General features: G+C 45.3%; 1 protein-coding gene across 1 annotated transcript in view; it reads left to right on the top strand.

Moving 5' to 3' along the window:
* The window catches only part of PAX4 (paired box 4), a 234,916-nt gene that overhangs the window by 96,974 nt on the left and 116,227 nt on the right, over positions 1–21,715 (top strand). Inside the window, exon 4 of the mRNA XM_069227551.1 lies at positions 3,550–3,765. Coding sequence (XP_069083652.1) covers positions 3,550–3,765 — 216 coding nt within the window. The remainder of the gene's footprint in view (positions 1–3,549; positions 3,766–21,715) is intronic.

The raw sequence follows: 21,715 nt of genomic DNA, 5'->3' as shown, positions 1-21,715 counted from the left end.
CTTATTGCTTGCTCTTTACATTGACCCTTTCATAAGATAAGGAAATTAGAAGCCAACACCTTAGGTAGAAATAAATGAATACTCAAGGCTTTACCACAAAAATCTTGGCTTCTGCCGACGATATTCTGATTGTGACACCTGACCCTAAAGGATCAATTCTAGAGCTAGAAAGGGAGGTCTTAAACGTTCGGAACATCTCAGGTGACCTTTTGAACTGGAATAAGACAGTGTTAGTAGTTAATGACCAGACTCAGCTTGAGGACGATCGGATTGTGGATCATGCACTTTATTTGGAGTTAAGATTTCCTCTAAGCTTGATCAGATAGTGGAGCTGAAACTGGCTTCAGTAATACAGGAAACAAAATTGGATTTTAAGAGAATGGACAACCTTCATCTCACAATAGGCGGTCAGTGTATTACTATTAAAATGAGATTCTTGCCCAAGGTCCTTTACTTCTTTAGGACTGTATCTTTAGAGTTTGGAAAGCACTGAATCAAACAAATGCAAGAGGTGTCGGGCAGTTTCATATGGTCTCATGCAAAAGCGAGGCAAGCCCTAAAGTATATGATTCTGTCCAAGACAAGAGGGGGCTGGGCAGTCCCAGACATCAGGCTCTATTTGTGGTCTTGTGCTTTCCAGTACATGAACTCTCTAGTAGGTGGTCAGGGAAGTGACACCCAGGTGACAGAAGTCACAAAATCTATTTGGAAAATTGCTGCTTGGAGATGAGGCTGAGGCACTATTTTTCAAAATGGTTTATCCAAGCTATTACAAAATGTTGAAATTCAAGACCTTACAGGCTGCTTTTAAGATATGGGGGACAGTTAGGAAGAAGGTTGGCATCGAGAGGTTCAATTTCTGAATGCCCTTGTGGAGGTCCCTAGTGCTTCCACTGATATTCCATGATGCATATTGCTCCAGCTGAGAAGCTAAAGGGATAGTGAAATTAGGAGACCTATTTGATAGAAAACAAATGGTGTAATTTGGGGAGGATTTTTTATCTAGAAAGTATTTCAGAGATATTGGTTTCGATAAGACAACACTACTTGAACTATTCTGCAGCACTGAAGGCTGCAAGACCAGCCAGATCTATGAATATCTGGAGGGGCTCGACAATTTAGAGAGACAGGTAGACAATTGGATGAGAAGGGGGAGGTCCTCTGACGTTAGTGTTTTTTTTTAGTCTTTAGTACTTGGCCACTCATTACTATTGTCTGCGGGCTGCAGTCACAACACTTTAAAGCCCTCTTCAATTTGTATTATACTCAGGCCAAGACTGTGAGTCGGGGGAGGAAGACTGGCATTTCTTGTCCACAATGCCAAAGCTTATAAGCTGATTTAGTGCATAAGTTCTATAGTTGGAGAACTATAGGCTTCCTCAAACATGAGATGTTACGGTTTCTGCAGACTGTCCTGCACACAGAAGTAGTACTATCTCCTCAACGTATGCTGTTGGGTGTTCATGATAATGCAGGTTGGGGCAAAGGACAATATTTGGTGTTTATCGCCATGGCGGTGGTCTGCATCTGGATTGTCACTGCATGGAATAACCAACATCCTCCCTCATCTAATCGTGGCCAGCCAGGCTGTTCTCATTGTTCCAACTAGAGAGTAGCCGATATTTCTGAATCCGGAAGAAGGACTAGACAAAGAAAAAGTAAATTTGGGCTCCATTAAAAGTGTAAGCATGTGGCATCACTAGCCAGAATTAAAGGGCATCACTATCACTTGGGACACTTCAACTGTACAGTAAGACGGGATACATCCGGAACATTGGGAGTGCAATGGGGTGGGGGGGAGGGTTAATACTGTCACATTAGCAAGAGGAATGTCCAGGTCACTATAATAGTCCAATTGAATCATCTCAATGTGAGATGCCGTACTATCAATTACCTGGAATTAACCACATAATTTTGGTGAATTGTATTGTCACCTCTCTGGTCAACTCTATGCTTACATGTTTATGTTTTTTGTAACTGGTGAATGGTGTATGCTGAAATGAAGTGAGGATGGCTTCTTTTGTGGATAAAACAATAAACATATTTTAAAAAGGCTAGATGTGAGGCTGCTATGAGACTCTGAACTGTCACTGCTGCACCCAAATTTTGTTTTGACCTCCCCATTGTTTATCTTGTACCCCATATTGCTAACACTGCTGTTCTCAGTGACAACACTATTATTAACATTTATTAAACTGCCTCCTTTAAATGTACTTCAGGTTGCTATGTTATTAATACCACTGCATATACTAACTATAGTTAATGCATGTAATAGTATATGTATTAGTATATCTATCTATCTGTCTATCTGTCTATATATATATATATCTATATATATATATATATATGACTATTATAACTAAACAAACTCATTATTAGTATAAATAAATACATGAGATCAACACTAATAATTTATGGGTGGGGTTGTTACTTAGCCAGCGCGACAATGAAGGAGACAAAAATAAACCAGTACAGTCTCAGGTAAAAAAAACATAGAAAACGTTAAAAAAACACTCTCTATGCTAATGATTTTTGGAGATGTTCAAACAAATATGAACAATTTGACAATAGGACTTTCTCCCAGTGAACAGACTAGTGATCACAGTGGAAGGCAGTGGAAGGACCTTGACAAACTTTACAAATCATAGGGAGCAGGGAAAAGTTAATCGTAAGTAATCTAATCATATCGGTCGAAAAAAACGACTACGTGTCAGCTTGTTTGTACTCTGCCGAGCTTGTGGGGAGATGATGTGCACGGGGGAAGCAGGAATGAAGGACTGAACAAAATAGATAACACTTCTAAGTAAGGATCTGTTAAGACGTGGCCTAGCTAAACACATTAATAACTTCACTTATATATACCATATAAAATTGCAGATCACACGTTATTAAATGTTAAACAATCCCAAACAAGCAACAACTTATGTCTAACTTTTTGCGGTATTCTCACATTTCACTTTTCTTTCCCTGCCTCCAGCCATCAGCTTTAGCTAACTTTATTATTCACTGAGAGTGGGATTTCATAATTCAGGACCAGGCCAGAGAGATCATTCAAAATCCCCAAATGGAGCTTGGGTGGGGATCCTCCAGGAGCGGTGGAGTGTTGGGGAAAATTATAAATTTGTAATACTTCAGCATAGTTATCCTGCCTGCTGTGTTTATTGTCTACACTTAATTTTGCTGCAAGTGTCATCTTTACATATAGGAATGTTCAAAGAGCATAATAACAGGGCAGGAGAGCCTTAGTCAGCTAAATAAGTAAACTACACTTATAAGACAAAGGGTTACTAGCGCACTGATGCTGTCTGAGAGTAACCAGCCTAAAACCTTCAGAAAACTAAGAACGGGAAAGTGAAAATAGTTTTTGAGGTTTGAAATACATTTATAGCAAACATTCCAAACCATGTTCACTGTAAGAAATGATAAACTTTGCGTTTTGCCATATGATTTGGAGAGCTGAGGTGCTTCCACAACTAACTTAGCACTAAAAGTAAGATTGAGATGGGCTACTATCAACTCTGAAATCCATCTCTGAATATCCTATTGCAGGTGTCCAATGGCTGTGTCAGCAAAATAATGGCTCGTTATTACCAGACTGGCATTGTGGAGCCCAAGACGATTGGTGGGAGCAAGCCGCGCCTGGCCACCCCTGATGTGGTATCAAAGATCGCCCAGCTGAAGTGGGAGCAGCCATCCATCTTTGCTTGGGAGATCCGCGAGAAGCTGCTATCTGAGAAAGTCTGCACCGGGGGCAAGATCCCAAGTGTGAGTCAGAAACATTTTGAAAACAAATGTTTTTTTGGGATACCAAGTGATGCATACTAACACTTAGACTTACAGAATGTAAATGATGTGGGTTAGCCGAACCAAGATTATTCATTTGTGGTGAAGGCACCTTCCATCTGTATCCAATAACAATAACTTGTATTTTACATAGCCCTAAATACCAGTCGTGACTGGTGACTTGGAAAAGTGGTGTGGCAGGAGGAACAAAAAAAAACAAAAAAACTTACCCTGAACATCGCCACCGCTCTCCGCTGCACTGGAGGCACAGGATCCCAGCCTCCCCTTACGCAAATCATGACTCTGCTCAAGGCTGGACACCTCAGCGCAGACTGGGAGCCTGGACTTGCTCTCTCTAACCCGGCAACACAGGCAGGGTTGGAGAGCGCCCTTGTGTGCATGTGTGTTAGGCCGGCCTGAGACAGCCAAACATACATGCGCACTGAGGGGAGTGCTCTGTGCACTCCTCTCACTGTTCGTCACCCCATGACCATGCCCCTTTAAAAATTAAATTATAATAGTTAATTATTGTTTTATTTTTCAAGGTTTGCAGCTCCTGCTGCTGGCTGGGGGAGGGGGATTGGAGGTGACGCTCCTCTGCCTTAGCAGTGGAACCGCCACTGCTACATATAACAATTTGTCATTACTCAGCGCTGTATTGACAATTTATGAAACCCATTTCTCTAGTCGTTATTTTCATCAGATTGACAAAGGTATGCCTGCTTGTCACATAATATATCAGGCATACAGGGTCGTATTATGAGATAAGGGCTAAAACTCTGTTAAAATGTTTGTTTGAAAATGGAATTCAGATGAAGTTGGCACCCAGCTTTGTTCAGTGGTATAATAAGACTGTGAAAAGAGACTAAAATCTTGGCTTGATCTCTTCATATTTCATTTGTGAAATTTATTGTGCATCTGCGGCCGTGTTATGCACAGAGTGCACTGAGCAAGACTGAGACAGTGCACCCTTTTACAGTGAATACACTGTTCAGAGTGCAGGGCAAACTAGCGCCTACAGTCTGAAAAGTACGCTAATGCAAGGCTAACAGCTCTTTTAAGCTGCTGGTCTGCCTTTCACTGTAGGTAGTGACTTGGCCTATATTTCGCATGACTCCCCTGCAAATGGAAGCAATGAGTGACAGCACCTCCTGCTCGTAGGTGTCTGAGATGACCCCTTTGCCCATCTCACAAGGAGATCTCTTGGACAGTGCTCTGACTGTGTACCACCTCTATGTGGCACACAGTCACTGTGTCTCCTTATGGCTTCTTGGACTCTGTGCCTGTGTCTGAAGTATGCTATTCCCACAGAGGCAATACAATATGTCCTTGATTGCCTGTTGCCATACCCCCATGCAAATGTGGGCACATCTCCTTGCTCTCATTTAGTGCCTAATTTAGCACCAACATGATTCATACTAAAGGAGTAGCACAAGTGTCTTCAGCCCCTACTGAAATACCATAGAGCCCCTGTGGTGTAAAAAGTGTAATATACTCCCAGGAGTTCAACCTGAAGAACCAGCAGTACACTTTGACAGGTAGCTACAAAATGACCACAGGGGTTGTTGTTGCATCACTATGTGATACCATGTTAAATTAACAAATCAATAATTATGGGTTGAGAAGTATTGATGCAAGAACCAGTGTTGAGACACTTATTTGCACTTTATCGTCGTACTCAGATTTGCCAACTTAATTTGCTTAGCTGGCTAGGACTAGTCTCTCTGTCACAATCTCTTGTCACAGAAGCCTTATTATGAGATATTTTTCAAGCACAGTTTATGGTTATAGATAAAAAAACAAGGTCAGAGTGGCTCAAGAGGCTTTAATGCATTACAGCAGGCATGGACATATGCAGGTTATACTCTCAAGAAATGAAGGGGAACAAAAAAAGATAGTAATGACAGGCAAGGGGAGTTGTAACAAGGGAGATAGTTGTAAGTAAGAAAAGCCAGAGGACTTACCTGGAGATTAAGGCAGGATAGTTTTGCTTGCAGTGGTCGGCTATGGTTAGGGTTTTGATTTTCCAAACTGCCAAATGTTTTTTCTTTATTTTCTTCTTACTATTTGATAGAGCATTATAGATACATATCAGGTACGTAAATGCATTTGCTAGTTCTAACACAAAATACTGGAGTCATTAGTCCGAATGTACCCCATTCAATCTACCAACACCATATCCAAATCAACCGACATTCTCCATTGCCCACCCCTCCAAAGCCTTCCATGGTTGGTCCAGTGACTTTCATTCGCCATTGTCCATATTCATTGTCTCTTCTCGGTTACAGTAGTCCATAACATCTAAGTGCCTAACAATACAAAAAATGTGCCTTTGTTACTTTCCGGCTTCACCCACTTTCTACCTGCAGTGATGGTGTATCTTCCCTTTGTGTATGTGTGTATTTAAGCAATGCCTGAGCCATTTCCACCCATGGTGCCAGGACATCTTGTGCCTTTTCATCTTTTCTCCTTCTCCTTATATGAACCTCTTTTGACCAAGTCCACTCCACCATATCTGTCTCCCAGGTTTCCCTTGTCGGGGTGCGGGGACTTATCCAGTGGATTGCGATGCGTCTTGGCCTAGAAGTTGCAACGTCTGCTAAGCTTCTTTTTAGGGTTCTTTAGGAGGAGTCTTAACAGGCATATTTTACTCATTTGTGGGACGTTCCAACCAGTGGCCCTCCTCTGTTGAAATAGGACTTCTGCCCAATAGTCTCACAAATGGCCAGTTCCAGACCATGTGAATAAAATCTGCCACCTCCGCATGGCACCTTGGGCAACTCTGTTCCCTATAAGGGTATATGTTCTGTAGGCATTTGGAGGTGAGGTAAGTCATATGTAAGAAGATATGTTGTACGTGTTTGAACTATGTGCACATTGCTAGCCTCTTCATGCCTGCATGTATCTTGAGCCAGACCCATGGGGATAGTGGGTCCGGGCTGTGGTTTTGTCACGTGTCTATGGGTAGTGGCTGCAATTGCCTGTCAGCGTTACCAGCATTGTGATAAGTGTTTGAGTAGGCTCTGGAGCCTCTGGAAATGCAGGTCGTAGTTGTCTAGTCATTGCTGCCACCTTTGCCCATTGTAGAAATTGACCTGTGCCCAGGTTAAACATCTCCTGTGCCTCTTTTAGAGTAATAAATCTGCCCTCTGGACAAAGGTCTGACAGTATTATGCAGCCCCGTTCTTGCCACCTCTTCACCGCCATAGGGTGGGCTATTTCTTCTAAGGGTGACAAGAGCCATATGTCTAAATACGGGGTATAACGCACCCTTTTAAGTACTTGCCTGACAGCTCTACGCCATATTCTGCTCATATGTTGGATTATATGTGGGAACGTGTGGGGAATTCCAACACCTCACATCAGCAGTTCCCCTAGTTGATGTTCCTCATGGGATCCCTCCAACATTATCTTTCCCAGTTTCTCTCATCATCCAACCAGTGTACTGCATGATGTAGTTGTGCACCTATATAGTATAATAATTTGCCCTGCCATAGAAGTTCCACTCTCATTCTATCTAGTCTCCTGAAGATTTTTCTAGGGATTTCATAGAATGTGGCCTGCATAACATATAAACAATGCGGTAGCACCACCATTTTTAGAAGAACTATCTTTCCCATTAGAGATAAATGTAGGGTATTCCAGTACCGGATAGAGGGTTTTAGTCCCGCTATTACTCTCCCCATGTTGAATTCTTAGAATTGTTTCTCATGATGGGTGATGTAAATGCCTAAATACCTGACTTCATCTACCTCCCAGGGCAAGCCCGCTGTCAGCAGGGTCTCCGGTGGCCTTCCCACCAGTCATTCTAAGGGAAACAGAACTGACTTTGACAGGTTCACCCGGAATCCTGAGAATTCCCAGTATTCCTGCATTATGTTTAGAAGGATCGGACCGATATATCTGGTTGTTGTAGCTAGACCATTGCTTCATCTGCATATAACAAAATTATATGCTCTGTAGTGCCTATTTTTATTCCTCACCCCATGAGGATCTGTCGGAGTCTGCATGCCAATGGCTCCATCGCTATTGCAAAAATTAGGGGAATAAAGAACATTGCTGTCTGGTGTCACGTTGTAGAACAAACTCCTCTGAGATCGTTCAGACTCTCACCCATGGGTGTGTATAAAGCAGCTTCACCCAATTTATATAAGAGGAGCCAATTCCCGCCCTCTCAAGTACTCTCCACACGTACTCCCAGCTAAGGGAGTCAAAAGGCTTTTCAATATCTAAGAAGGCTAGGGTATAACATCCCTCTTGGATGTTTGATGCATGCATCACATGAGCTTCACAGGTTATGCAGGGTGTTCTTAAGGGGAATAATCTACGACTGACCCTCATGAATCAGATGTGGAAGATATGGCAGGAGGTGTTTGGCCAATGCATGACTGAGGAGCTTAAGGTCCACGTTCAGCATTAATATGGGGCGGTAAGACCATTTCTCTAGCTGGTCCTGGCCTGGCTTAGGAATCAGTGAAATGAGGGCCTCACTCATTGAACAAGGAAGTTCCCACTGATCATAGGCCTCGGCGAACACCTTAGCGAGCCTTGCATTGGGTCCCTCCTCTCTGGAGGTGGAGGAGTGTCCTGCAGTCCATGGCAAGGCACCGTGTATCGGACAACTTTTTTTGATTGGGTCCCCCCGAGCCGGGTTCTCCTTTCCCATAGTGACTAGTAACCTAAAATGCAGTCCTCAGCGACAGCACTCTATTCTTGTCGCGTGGGCTCTCATTATCCTAAATGAGACTACTGGATTTCTAGGCAGCAGGATCGATAACGGTGTGGGGGACTGAGTCTGACCCACTTGTAAGGAACTCTGTCACCCTAAATCCGGTTGTTGCTCCGGCTAACTAGCAGTGCCTCATTTCTCCCACGGGGAAGAAATGATTGGGCAGCCGAGCGCATGACATCTTTGGAACTTCTCAGGGAAGTCGTGGTCACTCAGATCCAAACCAACTCTCTCATTCACTATATGGTCTCATATACAAATGACAAAGACAGTATAAGTTTTATGTAATGTTTTAATAAAACAACTGTATTTTAGATATTAAGGCGTGAGCCGCAATAACCAGAACAATACAACATAGTAGGATTGATTATAGTAACCAGGAGAGTAAAACATAGAAATAAAGCTATCATAATTCCTAACCGTTTCTACTCTCCCTCTGCTTGTTCTATTTAGAGCACAGCATGTTAAGCTTTCAGCTTGCCTTTCTGTATCACTAGGGAGACGGACACACTCATACCTGAGCAAAGGCCTGTGATCTGGTTCAGCATCTGCAACGAGGCAGTCAGCGTCTAGTTGTGGTTCCCTGGTCGGAATCTCCCTCTGCATGTATTGGGACAAGGAAGTGATTTTATAACTAACATGTCATCGTGATCACAAAATGTTCCTGCGCAGGAATGGCAAGACTCCTACCACGTCAATCGGCAATGTACGAGACTATGTCCTTGACTAAAGCACAGAGTGAATATGTTAAGAAGAACTCCAGTGCTGAAGTAGGCAAAACAGTGTGATATGAATAAAAAACAACACCGTAGAACTGGCTATTCTGTAAAATAACAGTACGAAGCCTAATAGAAAGCATTTAGAGTAAAGTGCACAGAGGCTCTAAGCTGTTAGCAAATGAATAAAATATATTTAGGGCAAAGTGCACAGAGGCCTAAGGCCTGAAGCTAATGCGCAAAATATATGTAAAACTGACCACACTACACCCTCCCCTTGTCGGTAGCAAGTGGTTCTAACAACATTAAAAAAAAAAATAAAAAAAAAACATGACCTAAATTTAAACCCAACATTTCGACAAGATGAGAAGACAGCAAAGTCATAAATTTAGGAAACATGTGACGAGAGAGCGAATTGCAATATAGTGTCAATTTAGTCGGGAGAGAGAGAAAAAAAATCCAATTGTCAGACAGAAGCAATAGAACGTAGAAGCTCCTCCACTTCGAGATATGTCAATATCGGAAGATCCACGCCACAAAGTACCATGGAGCAGGTGTGTTCCAAAGCCCCAAAACCATTCAGGGCGGCACCCCGTGTAGTGCCAAGGAAAGAGACAAAACCATCTTCCTCCAGGAAGGGAATCTCATAATCCGCTTCACGAAGCAAACACAACCGTAGTGCACAAGTCTGGGAATGAGCCCTAATCGGGAACATCAACAGATCAAGATCAACCACTGGAGAGCGCTGCAGTGAGAGACAGAAAGCCAGTGCATGTTCAAATGAGCACCAAAGGCATCGAAACACGGGTTGCACACAATCCAAAACCGGTCGGAACGACAAAGACCAGTCACACTCCAAATGAGCCAGGAGTGTTGCTCCAAAACACTGCATCATGCGTTCACGACACAGCTGCGCTGACGGGAGCAGCAATACAGGATCTCGTTGCGGCGGGACAGCCATTGCGAAAAAATAGCAACAATAGCAAAACTCCAGCCAATAAAGCCAAAGTAATTGGGAAACCCCCAAAAATGCTTCCGAAAATAGAGTGTATAGCCGAAGGTATCAAACCGAATATGGAAGAGAAGGTGTGAACGAAACCAACACCAACGGCTTTGAAAAAATGAGCAATACCAGCAGTGCTGGATGCATTAAATATACGCCCCACAAGTTCACCGAAGTGACTCGGAAAGTTAGTATTCAAAAGGGACTGTATCTCCGCCGATGACCTTGCCACTTGAAGTGCGTAGGTCTCGCTAGCAGATGTAAGGGCCACATGCTTTTGAAACAATAAAGCTTTCAGCCGACTCAACTTGTCGAAATAAACCTTGGAAGTAGCAATATGAGGCCAGATGTCCGCTACCTCTCTAAATTCAGTAGGGACCATATATTTCAAACATTACTTTATCCCACACAATTCCATCCGGAATTGGTATTGCAGAAATGTTCACATTGGATAAGTCTCTTCGAACCATATGAGACGAAAAATGTGGTCTCAACACAGTCTCCACGTGCTCAATGTCTGATCGATCAGGAAGAAAATGACCATGTATTACCAAAAAAAAGGTAACCACAAATCCCAACCATAAAAAAATAGTCAGTACAGCCATAAAAAGCCACAAATAGTTCCAAGGAACAACAAAATATGTACGTTTAAGCCAACTTAGTAGCTTACGTGGACCTCGGATTGAAGACAGCGAAGACGAAGAGCTGGATACAGCTGCATCCGCGTCGTTGAAGCAGCCAGAGGCAGTTCTCGCAAAAGGTGCAACAGTGAACAAGGAAGCTGATGGAGGTTCTCTCCTAGGCACGCTATAAATCACATGTTCAGAAACATCAGTAGAACGTACAGCAACTTGAGAAAAAGAATCGATATCAATCGTTGACTGTGGAACAATCGCAAGATCATCTTCCACCCTCCCCAAGCTCGGAGAGGAAACATGGTCGGTGCTAATCACCTGCAGCGGGACTTCTTCCCCAGTAGTGAGAGGGATGCCGGAACTACTGGGTGTCCCTCTTGGTCTGCTGTGCAGAATCGGCCACATGTTGTAACTTGACATTATCAATGGAAACAAAACGATTTCCTTTGGCCCCTTGCAGCGGCGGCAAAATCACAGTTCTCGTGCCGCTCACCCCCAACGCCGGGACAGGTGCTCGATAAGAAGGACCAAATTCTTTCTTTACTGCGACCTTTTCACGCACTAGATCCCCAATCCTGGGTATCCAACCAGTAGGTGTTACTGGCTCATCCTTAATTCCAGAGGAGGCAGCACTCGCAGAAGAGTTATCTTCACGAAATTGTTGTAAATCCTGCAAAACAGTGACACGATCATTTATGTCAAAGGGCGTATCTGCCGCCTCCACACCAGGACCATCTAGATCAGGAACATACATTCGTGTTCCGAACAGGCACTCATATGAAGTACGACCCCCCAGTGACCTTCTAGGCAAGTTATTAAGTGCTCTCTGTACTCCATACAGGTGGGCTAGCCAACTACGACCCGTACCTATAACCCTGGCTGTTAAGGATTGCTTTAAATCACGATTTAAACGCTCCACGACAGAATTTCCCTCGGGATGAAATGGAGACGAGAATTGGAGTTGGACCCCCAACGAAGCCATGGTGTCCCTGAATGCCTTAGAGGCAAAAGCAGGGCCCTGGTCCGAATGAAAAGCCGCAACTGCAAATGTATCGACAAAGATACGCAAATCTTTAATAACAGTCCGAGCGTCAGCCGAGCGCTGTGGCCAGACCCACACAAATCTGGAGCACGAATCTACAGCAACCAATATGTATTTGTATGCACTATCTGGTGTCAGTGGACCACAATGGTCCAAGTACACACACTGTAATGGTCTATTTGATATCAGAAGAGGAGTCTGCTGCGGGCGTCTAGCCGACGATGCTTTAATTTGTTGACAGACGTCACAACAAAGGACATACTGCTTTGTCTCCTTATAGAGACCAGGCCACCAATAACGGGCCTGTAAAAGCGAAATCGTGGCAGCCACACCAGCATGCGCAGATGCCACCCCTTCATGCGCTGCAGAAATTAATCGAGGTCTCTCAATCTTATTCGGTAACTCACGTACACCAACGCCTGGAATATTAACAACAGCATTTAGTGCACCACTCAAGCAGTAACTATATTTAGAAGGGAATCCTTTAGGAAATGGCGTGCCATCAGCCGTAGCTTTTATGGCAGCCGAAATCTCTATGTCTGGTTTTGAACTCGAACGAGTTACAGCGGCTACAGTGGCGATAGCCACTGCCGACTTTGCAGCCTCATCAGCCAAAGTATTCCCAGCAATGTGTATTCCAACGCGCTGGTGTCCAAGTGTATGTACAACATGGACTTTAGGAAGCGTCTCTTTCAGACCCGCAACCTTACCCCACAACAATTTATGTTTAATGGTGTTGCCTTTAGAATCTCTGAACCCATTCATCTTCCAATAATGCAGATATTCATTGAAGGATTGCACACAGTAGTAGGAGTCACAGACCAGCAAGGTCAATATCGCCGGCTCTGCATGCTCCAACGCTAACAAAAGAGCTTTGAGCTCAGCCAGCTGCGCCGTGCAATCTCCCAAGGTTTTAGTATAAGTATGTCGGGGCAGAAAACTCCCCCCTCCATAGTCCCGCTCACCACCGCACAAGCAGCAGAATACTGTTGTTTAGTCCCAACCGCCGGTTGCGCAGAGCCATCGGTATACATGACCACTTCCTATCGGTCAATAGGTAATGTGCCAGCAGGAACCGGGTACTCTGTTTCATATTGAAGAAATTCTTGAGTCTGCAGCTTAGGGTCAAATATGTAATCCACATCAGTGGCCGTCAAAGACGTAGCCCATTGTATCCACCGCGGGTGTAAAGCTTTCGAATTAGGAACACTCGCTTTTGTAACAGCCTCCAAGGCCGGAATTGGGGAAACGACAATAATGCGTTGGCCCTGGGCTAGCGGTCTTTCTTTGATCACAGCCATCTGTACTGCAGTGAGAATTTTCTCAGTCTGTGCAAAACGTTGTTCTGCAGCAGAATACAAGTGGGACTTGTATGCTATCGGGACTGTCTCCCCTTCATTAAAGGTGACATACGTAAATCCAACAGCCCCAGGAATCACCCTGATGACCAAATGAGTTTTATTGTCCCGCGTGTGTAAATGTTTAACTGCTAAGAGATCATTCTGCAGCTCTCGTAGTATGTGTGTATGCTCAATCGTCCAAAATCTACTTGAAAAATTCGGGCGAATCAGTTCATATAAGGGTTTTATACGTGTAGCATAATCAGGAGTGTAAGTTCTGCCAAAATTCAGAAACCCCAACAAAGACTGGAGCTTCCGAACCGTATTAGGAGGCTGCAGTAAAGCACATTTCTCCAAAAAATGTGGCGCCAGGCTCTTGCCCTCACTTGATAACTCATATCCCAGGAAAATAACACTGAGGAAGGCAATCTTCGATTTCTTAAAATTAAACTTATAACCAATATCAGCAAAACCCACAACAATGCGCGATACGCGACTGAGATGTTGTAGAATCTCATCGTCCGTCAAATAAATGTCATCAACATATGATAACGCCTCAGGGTCCAACTCGTGCAGAAGTTCAGTCACACGAGCCGAGAACAGTCCTGGGCTATTCTTATACCCCTGAGGTAAACGACAAAACTTTTTCTGAGAGCCAAACGCACTGAAACCGGTATAGTCCCGACTTTCGGGTGCTATATTCTGGCAGAAAAATCCATTCGAGATATCCAAGGTTGTTTTGTATTTTTTACGCACTATATTATTCATAAGCGCAGCGCTATGTGAATTCTGTATAGCATATGTGCGTGTATGACTATTCAAATGTCTGTAATCCACCACTATCCTATAGGAATGGTCCGGTTTAGCAACCGGAAATAAGGGATTATTCATCGGCGAGACACAAGGCTCAATCACACCTTGGTACTCCAATTGTGTAAGAATTTTCCGAACCGATGCCCTTGCTTCAAATTTAATAGGATATTGCGGCTGTGGCTGAGGTTCTCCTTTAATGGGAATGACATGATAAGGTGATTGTTTATCCCACCCCACATTATTTCTATATAGGGCGGGGGCTTGTGCTAGAGCCCATGATTTACCATATGACTCCGCTAGTTCTCTCGGAACAAGTGGTGAAAAGGAAGGCGCAATAACCTCCTCCCCAACTGGACAGTCGCGAACAAAGTCAGGTGGCCAATCTTGTTCGGCCAACAGGACATCATATGATTTCACCATATGGTCCCAAAAGATGGCGTGTACAACGCGGTCAATGTCCCCTTCTAATCGTAGAGTCACAAGATATACTTGAGCAGGATCAGAGACTCGCATATCCGCCGTCTCGACTTGTATGAAGTCATCAGTTGCTTTCGCCTCCAGATGCTCTAGAAGACTCCGGCAAACTATTGTGACCTCTGCCGCGCTGTCTAACAGCACTAACGCCCATGTCTTGTTCGTCAAGAGAACTCTCTTCTTGAGCGGCATGTCTAACTGAGACTGTTGCCACTTTCTTCTTTTTAAACTGCTGTTTTTGTTGCAGCGGTTTCTCTTCTTGTTTAATAGAAACCTCCGCTGAGCGTTGTGAATCCTGTCTCGGTTTCACGTACTCCGTCCTCCGCTCTGACCGCCCACCTCTCTCACTTCTTTTCTCCGAGGAGTCCTGAAAGGAACGAGATTGGCGCGTATCAGTACATTGATATCTATCAGGCGTCTTCAAAGTATCCCTATTCCCGAGATTATACTTATTTTGTGGGGTCTCCGGTTGCGGAGACTGCCCACCATCTTTCTTAGGTGTTTGCTGTTTCTTATCCCAGCGCTTTTTCGCACCCTCAGGTTGCTGTTGCTTAGAATTATCCTTATTATTTTTAACCTGCAATTGTGGTTTCTGCGGTCGAGCCCCTAGGCTATCACGACCAATACTAGAATATGTTTCAGCTATTATTCTCGGAAGTTCCCGCTCCTGATTAATCTGCGGAACGTCCCGAAGACGCATTCGCACTGCTAGTGCTACAGCCTCCCCCTTGAGATTACTCAAAATAATAGAAGAAACCGCGTCAAAATTACCCATCAATTGCATGCCTAAATCCAAGGCAGGGGCAGCCCCATATTCATCCTGAATTTGTTTAAGCACCTCCGGCAAATTAGCCAAAGTCGGTGTACCGTGTGCTGTAGTATAGAGAGCGGCAAACACCGTGCCCCAAGTATTACAAAGATCCACCGTAGGAACCATCCCATACGGCAAACACATCGTCAAAATTCTATGCTTATCCTGAGGTCCCGTATGGGGAAATACTGCTTCCAGCGTATTAATTTTTTGCGCCAGCCAAAATGGAGTCTCCTCACGTTTAGCCGGTACCTTGCCCATTACAGAGTGTACAGTGGCCGGATTTATTCCCGGCACCACCGCATGTGGATGAGCTGGAGCAGCACGCGCTGCATTAGTATTTAATGTCTGCATCACAAACTGAACTAATCGTCTGTACGTTGCAGTTAATTCCACATATAAATGACGCACTTCAGCCACTGCCACATTTGCCACTCCAGGATATGGTGTATATGTAGCCAATAAAGGCCAGGTCGGACCATCATTACTCAACGGACCTAACCGTACTGGTGTTACTGAATGTGGGAGGGCGCCATCAAGCCAATTATGGTGTTCTTGATAAGATAAAGGTATTTCTAAGTATGCATAAGCCCTGTATTGTCCAGGGACATTCGCAACAGTATATTCGTGAAAAGTATTTGTACCCCCATCAGCTGCCGGAAATACGACCCAAGAATAAAAAAGTTCTGATCTATAGGCTGCATGGGCGTCCACCACAAAAGTGACCGGACCCCCTGGACCGTCAGTCCATGTGCTATCAGATGACCCGTGAGCGGAAATCGCATATTAAGCGGTATATTTACTACAACTGGATTCGCCATTAGTATAACAATAATAGCTCTAGGACAGAGAAGGCACACCAATATCGGGGTATTTCCTTTCAAAGTTCAAGCTTGAACAACCAACCACTAAGTAATAGGATGTACCCAACCTGTGGTGGCGGAAACCCTCAGCCCCACGGACGTCTCCGCATACGGAACCGAGGAGTCAAAATATATACGAGACCGAGAGAGTCAGTCGGACCCAAACATTAGAGCCAGACCAAACGTTGGCGGCGCCATGTCGCGTGGGCTCTCATTATCCTAAATGAGACTACTGGATTTCTAGGCAGCAGGATCGATAACGGTGTGGGGGACTGAGTCTGACCCACTTGTAAGGAACTCTGTCACCCTAAATCCGGTTGTTGCTCCGGCTAACTAGCAGTGCCTCATTTCTCCCACGGGGAAGAAATGATTGGGCAGCCGAGCGCATGACATCTTTGGAACTTCTCAGGGAAGTCGTGGTCACTCAGATCCAAACCAACTCTCTCATTCACTATATGGTCTCATATACAAATGACAAAGACAGTATAAGTTTTATATAATGTTTTAATAAAACGACTGTATTTTAGATATTAAGGCGTGAGCCGCAATAACCAGAACAATACAACATAGTAGGATTGATATAGTAACCAGGAGAGTAAAACATAGAAATAAAGCTATCATAATTCCTAACCGTTTCTACTCTCCCTCTGCTTGTTCTATTTAGAGCACAGCATGTTAAGCTTTCAGCTTGCCTTTCTGTATCACTAGGGAGACGGACACACTCATACCTGAGCAAAGGCCTGTGATCTGGTTCAGCATCTGCAACAAGGCAGTCAGCGTCTAGTTGTGGTTCCCTGGTCGGAATCTCCCTCTGCATGTATTGGGACAAGGAAGTGATTTTATAACTAACATGTCATCGTGATCACAAAATGTTCCTGCGCAGGAATGGCAAGACTCCTACCACGTCTATCGGCAATGTACCAGACTGTGTCCTTGACTAAAGCACAGAGTGAATATGTTATGAAGAACTCCAGTGCTGAAGTAGGCAAAATAGTGTGATATGAATAAAAAACAACACCGTAGAACTGGCTATTCTGTAAAATAACAGTACGAAGCCTAATAGAAAGCATTTAGAGTAAAGTGCACAGAGGCTCTAAGCTGTTAGCAAATGAATAAAATATATTTAGGGCAAAGTGCACAGAGGCCTAAGGCCTGAAGCTAATGCGCAAAATATACGTAAAGCTGACCACACTACATTCTTAGGTGGTATTATAGGGTGTTGTTTCTTCCCTGACTTTGTCTGGCCAAGTGCTTCCAGGGAACTATGAGCCTATATAGGCGCGAGTCTCCCTGTGAGGGCTTTTTAATGAACCGTGAGACCATATGAGTGTATCCTTGTGCCATACTGCCCCAAGTGTGCGGGGGGAAATCAGGGTGTATCATCAGTGTTGATTTCCACTCGGGAGAAATGGAGGCACCATCACCACTGACCCTAGTCTCCCTTCTATTGACTTGTAGAGACTAAGGCCCTCATTACAACCTTGGCGGGCGCTTCCGCCTCGGTCGTAATTCCCCTGGAAGCACCGCCAGCCTGTTGGCGGTGCTTCCTCCAAAACAGCCCGCCATTTGAGGGCCTCATCCACTATCGACTGGGTCTAAGTATCGTTCCTTTCGTGGTCTGTTAGTGTTCTCCACAGCGCTTTTTATTCTAGGGTGCCCTGAGGCGTGTATGCTGATCAAGTGCTTTGGGATAGGCTTCACACTGCCACTCACTAGCTCTGCCCTTTAGCTTTTTTACTCAGTCCAGCTCCTCAAGGTACTCCTAGGACTGTGGTCAACAGTGGTTAGCATCCTGAGTGCTTCGATTCCCCCAGAATCCCCCAGATAAGTTCACACGTGAGGGCCTCCTCCCCTTTTGCTGCTATCTCCGTACTGCACTTATACTGCAGTGGCTCCTGTAGGCCTGCCTCAGCTCACCTGCACCCATGTGTAGGAAGCTGGCCTAGTGTGTGGTGAGTATCTATGGTATTATCACCTTATACCAAGTCCAGGTATCCTCTATTAGTGAGGTGTAGTCAGTGTCTAGGAAGCCAGGCTCTCTAGAGGTAGCTGCGGATAAGCAGCCAAGATTTATCTAGGAGACATGCAAAGCTTATGCAATACCACTGTAGTCACACAGCACTTACACACATGAAAGAACAACACAGTGTTACAAAAATGAAGGTACTTTATTTCAGTGACACAAATACTAAAATACTATATAGGCAATACTCCAACTGGAGGTAAGTAAAATACACTGTTATTTGTACAGTAGCAGTCAGGAATTAGCCTAGAATGCAATAGAAAACAGTGAAAGCAATAGACAATACTGAAGGCCCGGGGGGACCAAACCATATACTAAGTAAGTGTAATGCGAAAGTCGGGTCCTGACCCAAGAAAGCGGAATCAGTAGATGGGAGCAAAGGTAAGTACCAGAGTGCCCCCCAGTGACCGGGAGAAAAGAGGTAAGTAACTGGTTCTCCCTAAACCCACCAAAAGGACTTCAGAGAAGGATATTGCAAGACCCAGACAAGACTGCAAAAAAACAAAGGTGGATCCTGGAAGGGGAAGACCTGTAAAAAAGGGGGACCAGAGGACCAAGTCCAGTTCACGTAGGAGTGTCCGGTCGTGGCAGGAGCCTCTACCCACCCATTTGTGGTTGCAGGATCTGGTAGACGGTGAAACGAAGACGGTCAGCAGTGCAGTACTGGAGCAGCTGAAGAGTTCCTGAGTGATGTAGTCGACGTCCCACGCCAGATGAACAATTGCAGTTGGTCTGTGGTGTGCAAAAGCCACCAAAAAGCCTTGGCAAAGGCAAATGTCGCAAAAGAAAAAAAGTGGAGCTGCCGGGGACCAGCAAGGTCCAGGTGGACTCAACCCATGGAAGGGAGTCCTCGGTGACCCTCAGGGACCATGAGAGTCAGAATAAGAGGAGGCAGCCCCCACTGATGACCCACAGGCAGCAAGCAAGGGATTCCACATCGCAGGAAAAGCATGTAGAGAGCTGTGCATCACAGGAAAGAGTGCTGGGAGCTGGGGCTACAAGGAGCCTGAAGATCCCTTGGAGGAGATGCCAACAAGCCTTGGTAGCTGCAAGGGACACAGTGCACAGGGGTACTGTCCTGCGTAGAGAGGCAAAGACCTACCATCTCCAAAGTTGGGGAGCTGGCTGAGAGGACCGAGGGGACCACTCCAGACCACCACCTGTGATGCAGGATCCATGCACCTCACGATGAGAGAAGATCCACGCAGCCTGTCACTGTTGCAGTTGGTGCCTGCAGATGCAGGGAAGTGACTCCTTCACTCCAAGAGAGATTCTTTCTTGCTTCTTGGTGCAGACTGAAGACTTGCCACCCTCAGAGGATGCACAGCCTGGAAAATGTTGCAGTTGCTGGAAGAAGACAGAGAAACAATGTTGTAGAGCAGAGTCGTCGCTGTAGCTGCAGATTGTAGGTTCCTTGGAGTCCAGTTGCTGTTCCAGTGGCCAAACATTAAAGTAAACATTGCAGAGGAGTCCTGCTGGAGTCTTGCACATCAAATCTGAGGAGCCACCCAAGAGGGAGATCCTAAATAGCCCTGGAAGGGGGATTGGCCACCTAGCAGGGTGACCACCTATCAGGAGGGGCCTGTGACGTCACCTGTCTGACCTGGTCAATTAGATGCTACCAGAGGCCTCTGCCCACCTTGGATTCAAGATGGCAGAATCAAGTGGCCACCCGGAGGAGCTCTGGGCACCAGCCCTGGGATGGTGGTGGACAAGGAAGTAGTTACTCCCCTACCTATAGTCTAGTTGCATACCAACGCAGACACTGGAGGTTCCTGAACTGGTGCAGACTGGAAGGAAGTAGTTACTCCCCTTCCTATAGTGTAGGTGCATACCAAAGCAGACACTGGAGGTTCCTGAACTGGTGCAGACTGGTTTATGCAAGGAGGGCACCAAATGTGCCCTTCAACGCGTACCAGTGGCTTGGGGAGGCTACCCCTCCCAAGCCTTGTAACACCTATTTCTAAAGGGAGAGGGTGTTACTCCACCTCTCCCAAAGGAGATCCTATGTTCTGCCTTCCTTTGCTTGAGCTGGTCAAGCAGCAGGAGGGCAAAAACCTGTCTGGGGTGTGGCAGCAGCGTGGGCTGCCTGGAAAACCCCAGAACAGTGGTAGGAGCATGGTGGGGGTCCTCTAAGGAACCCCCAGATTGTATGGAATCATACCAATACTGCAACAGTATTGGGTTATGATTCTGATATGTTTGATACCAAACATGCCCAGGTTTGGAGTTACCATTATGTAGCTGTACATAGGTAGTGACCCATGTCCAGTACACACATAAAATAGTGTCCCCACAGTCACAAAGTCCAGGACAATGGAGCTGGAGTTCGTGGGGGCACCTCTGTTCATGCAGGGGTGTCCTCACACACAGGTACCTCTTGGCTAGGAGCGCCTACTATAGGGGTGACTTACAGTGACCTGATACAGTGACCTGAAGTGAAAGGGTGCATGCACCTTTTCATGCAGGCTGCAATGGCAGGCCTGCTAACACATTTTACATGGGCTCCCATGGGTGGCATAATACATGCTGCAGCCAATGAGGAACCCCTGGTGGCCCAATGCCCTAGGTACCTGGGTACCATGTACTAGAGATTTATATGGGGGTATGCCAAATGCCGGGTGTGTGAAGTCCCAGCAACCAAATTTAGAGTGAGAGAGCACAGTCACTGGGGACCTGGTTAGCATGATCCCAGTGAACACAGTCAAAACATACGGACACCAGCCAAAAAGTAGGGATAACCATGCCTAGGTACTTTCCTACATAACCCCCTCTCCCTCCCAAATGAAAGAAAATAAGGCTAACCTTGTCCAGATGAGTCTTCATTGTCTAAGTGGAAATACCTGGAGAGTCCATCTGCATTGAAGTGGTTACTCCCAGGTCTATGTTCCACTGTATAGTCCATTCCCTGTAGCGATATAGACCACCTCAAAAGTTTGGGATTTTCACCTTTCATTTTTTTTAACCATAGAAGGGGCTTGTGGTCTGTTTGAACAAGGAAGTGGGTGCCAAACAAGTATGGCCTCAGCTTCTTCAAAGCCCAAACCACAGCAAAGGCCTCCCTTTCTATGGCTGGACAAGGCTTTTCCCTGGGGGTCATCCTTCGGCTTATAAAAGCTACAGGTTGATCCTGGCCCTCTGTATTAAGTTGTGATAGGACTGCCCCAACCCCTCTGTCTGCACTATGAACTGATTGGAGCAGTCAGGGCTTCTTAAAATAGGTACAGAGCACATGGCCTGTTTCACTTCCTCAAAAGCCTTTAAGCAGCTAGCTGTCTATAAAACCTTCTTGGGCATCTTTTTTGAGGTGAGGTCATTAAAGGAGGCTACAGTGGAGCCATAGTTCTTATTGAACCTCCTGTAGTACCAGTGAGGCTTAAAAAGGCTCTGACCTGGGTTTGGGTAGTAGGTGTAGTCCAATCCAAAATGGTTTGGATTTTCCCCTGCAGTGACTGAATCTGGCCTCCACCTACCAGGTTGCCC

The sequence above is a fragment of the Pleurodeles waltl genome, chromosome 4_1, assembly GCF_031143425.1.
Source record: "Pleurodeles waltl isolate 20211129_DDA chromosome 4_1, aPleWal1.hap1.20221129, whole genome shotgun sequence".
NCBI lineage: Eukaryota > Metazoa > Chordata > Amphibia > Caudata > Salamandridae > Pleurodeles > Pleurodeles waltl.
The sequence above is the reverse complement of the archived record's forward strand: the minus strand, read 5'-3'. Positions and strand labels throughout refer to the sequence as shown.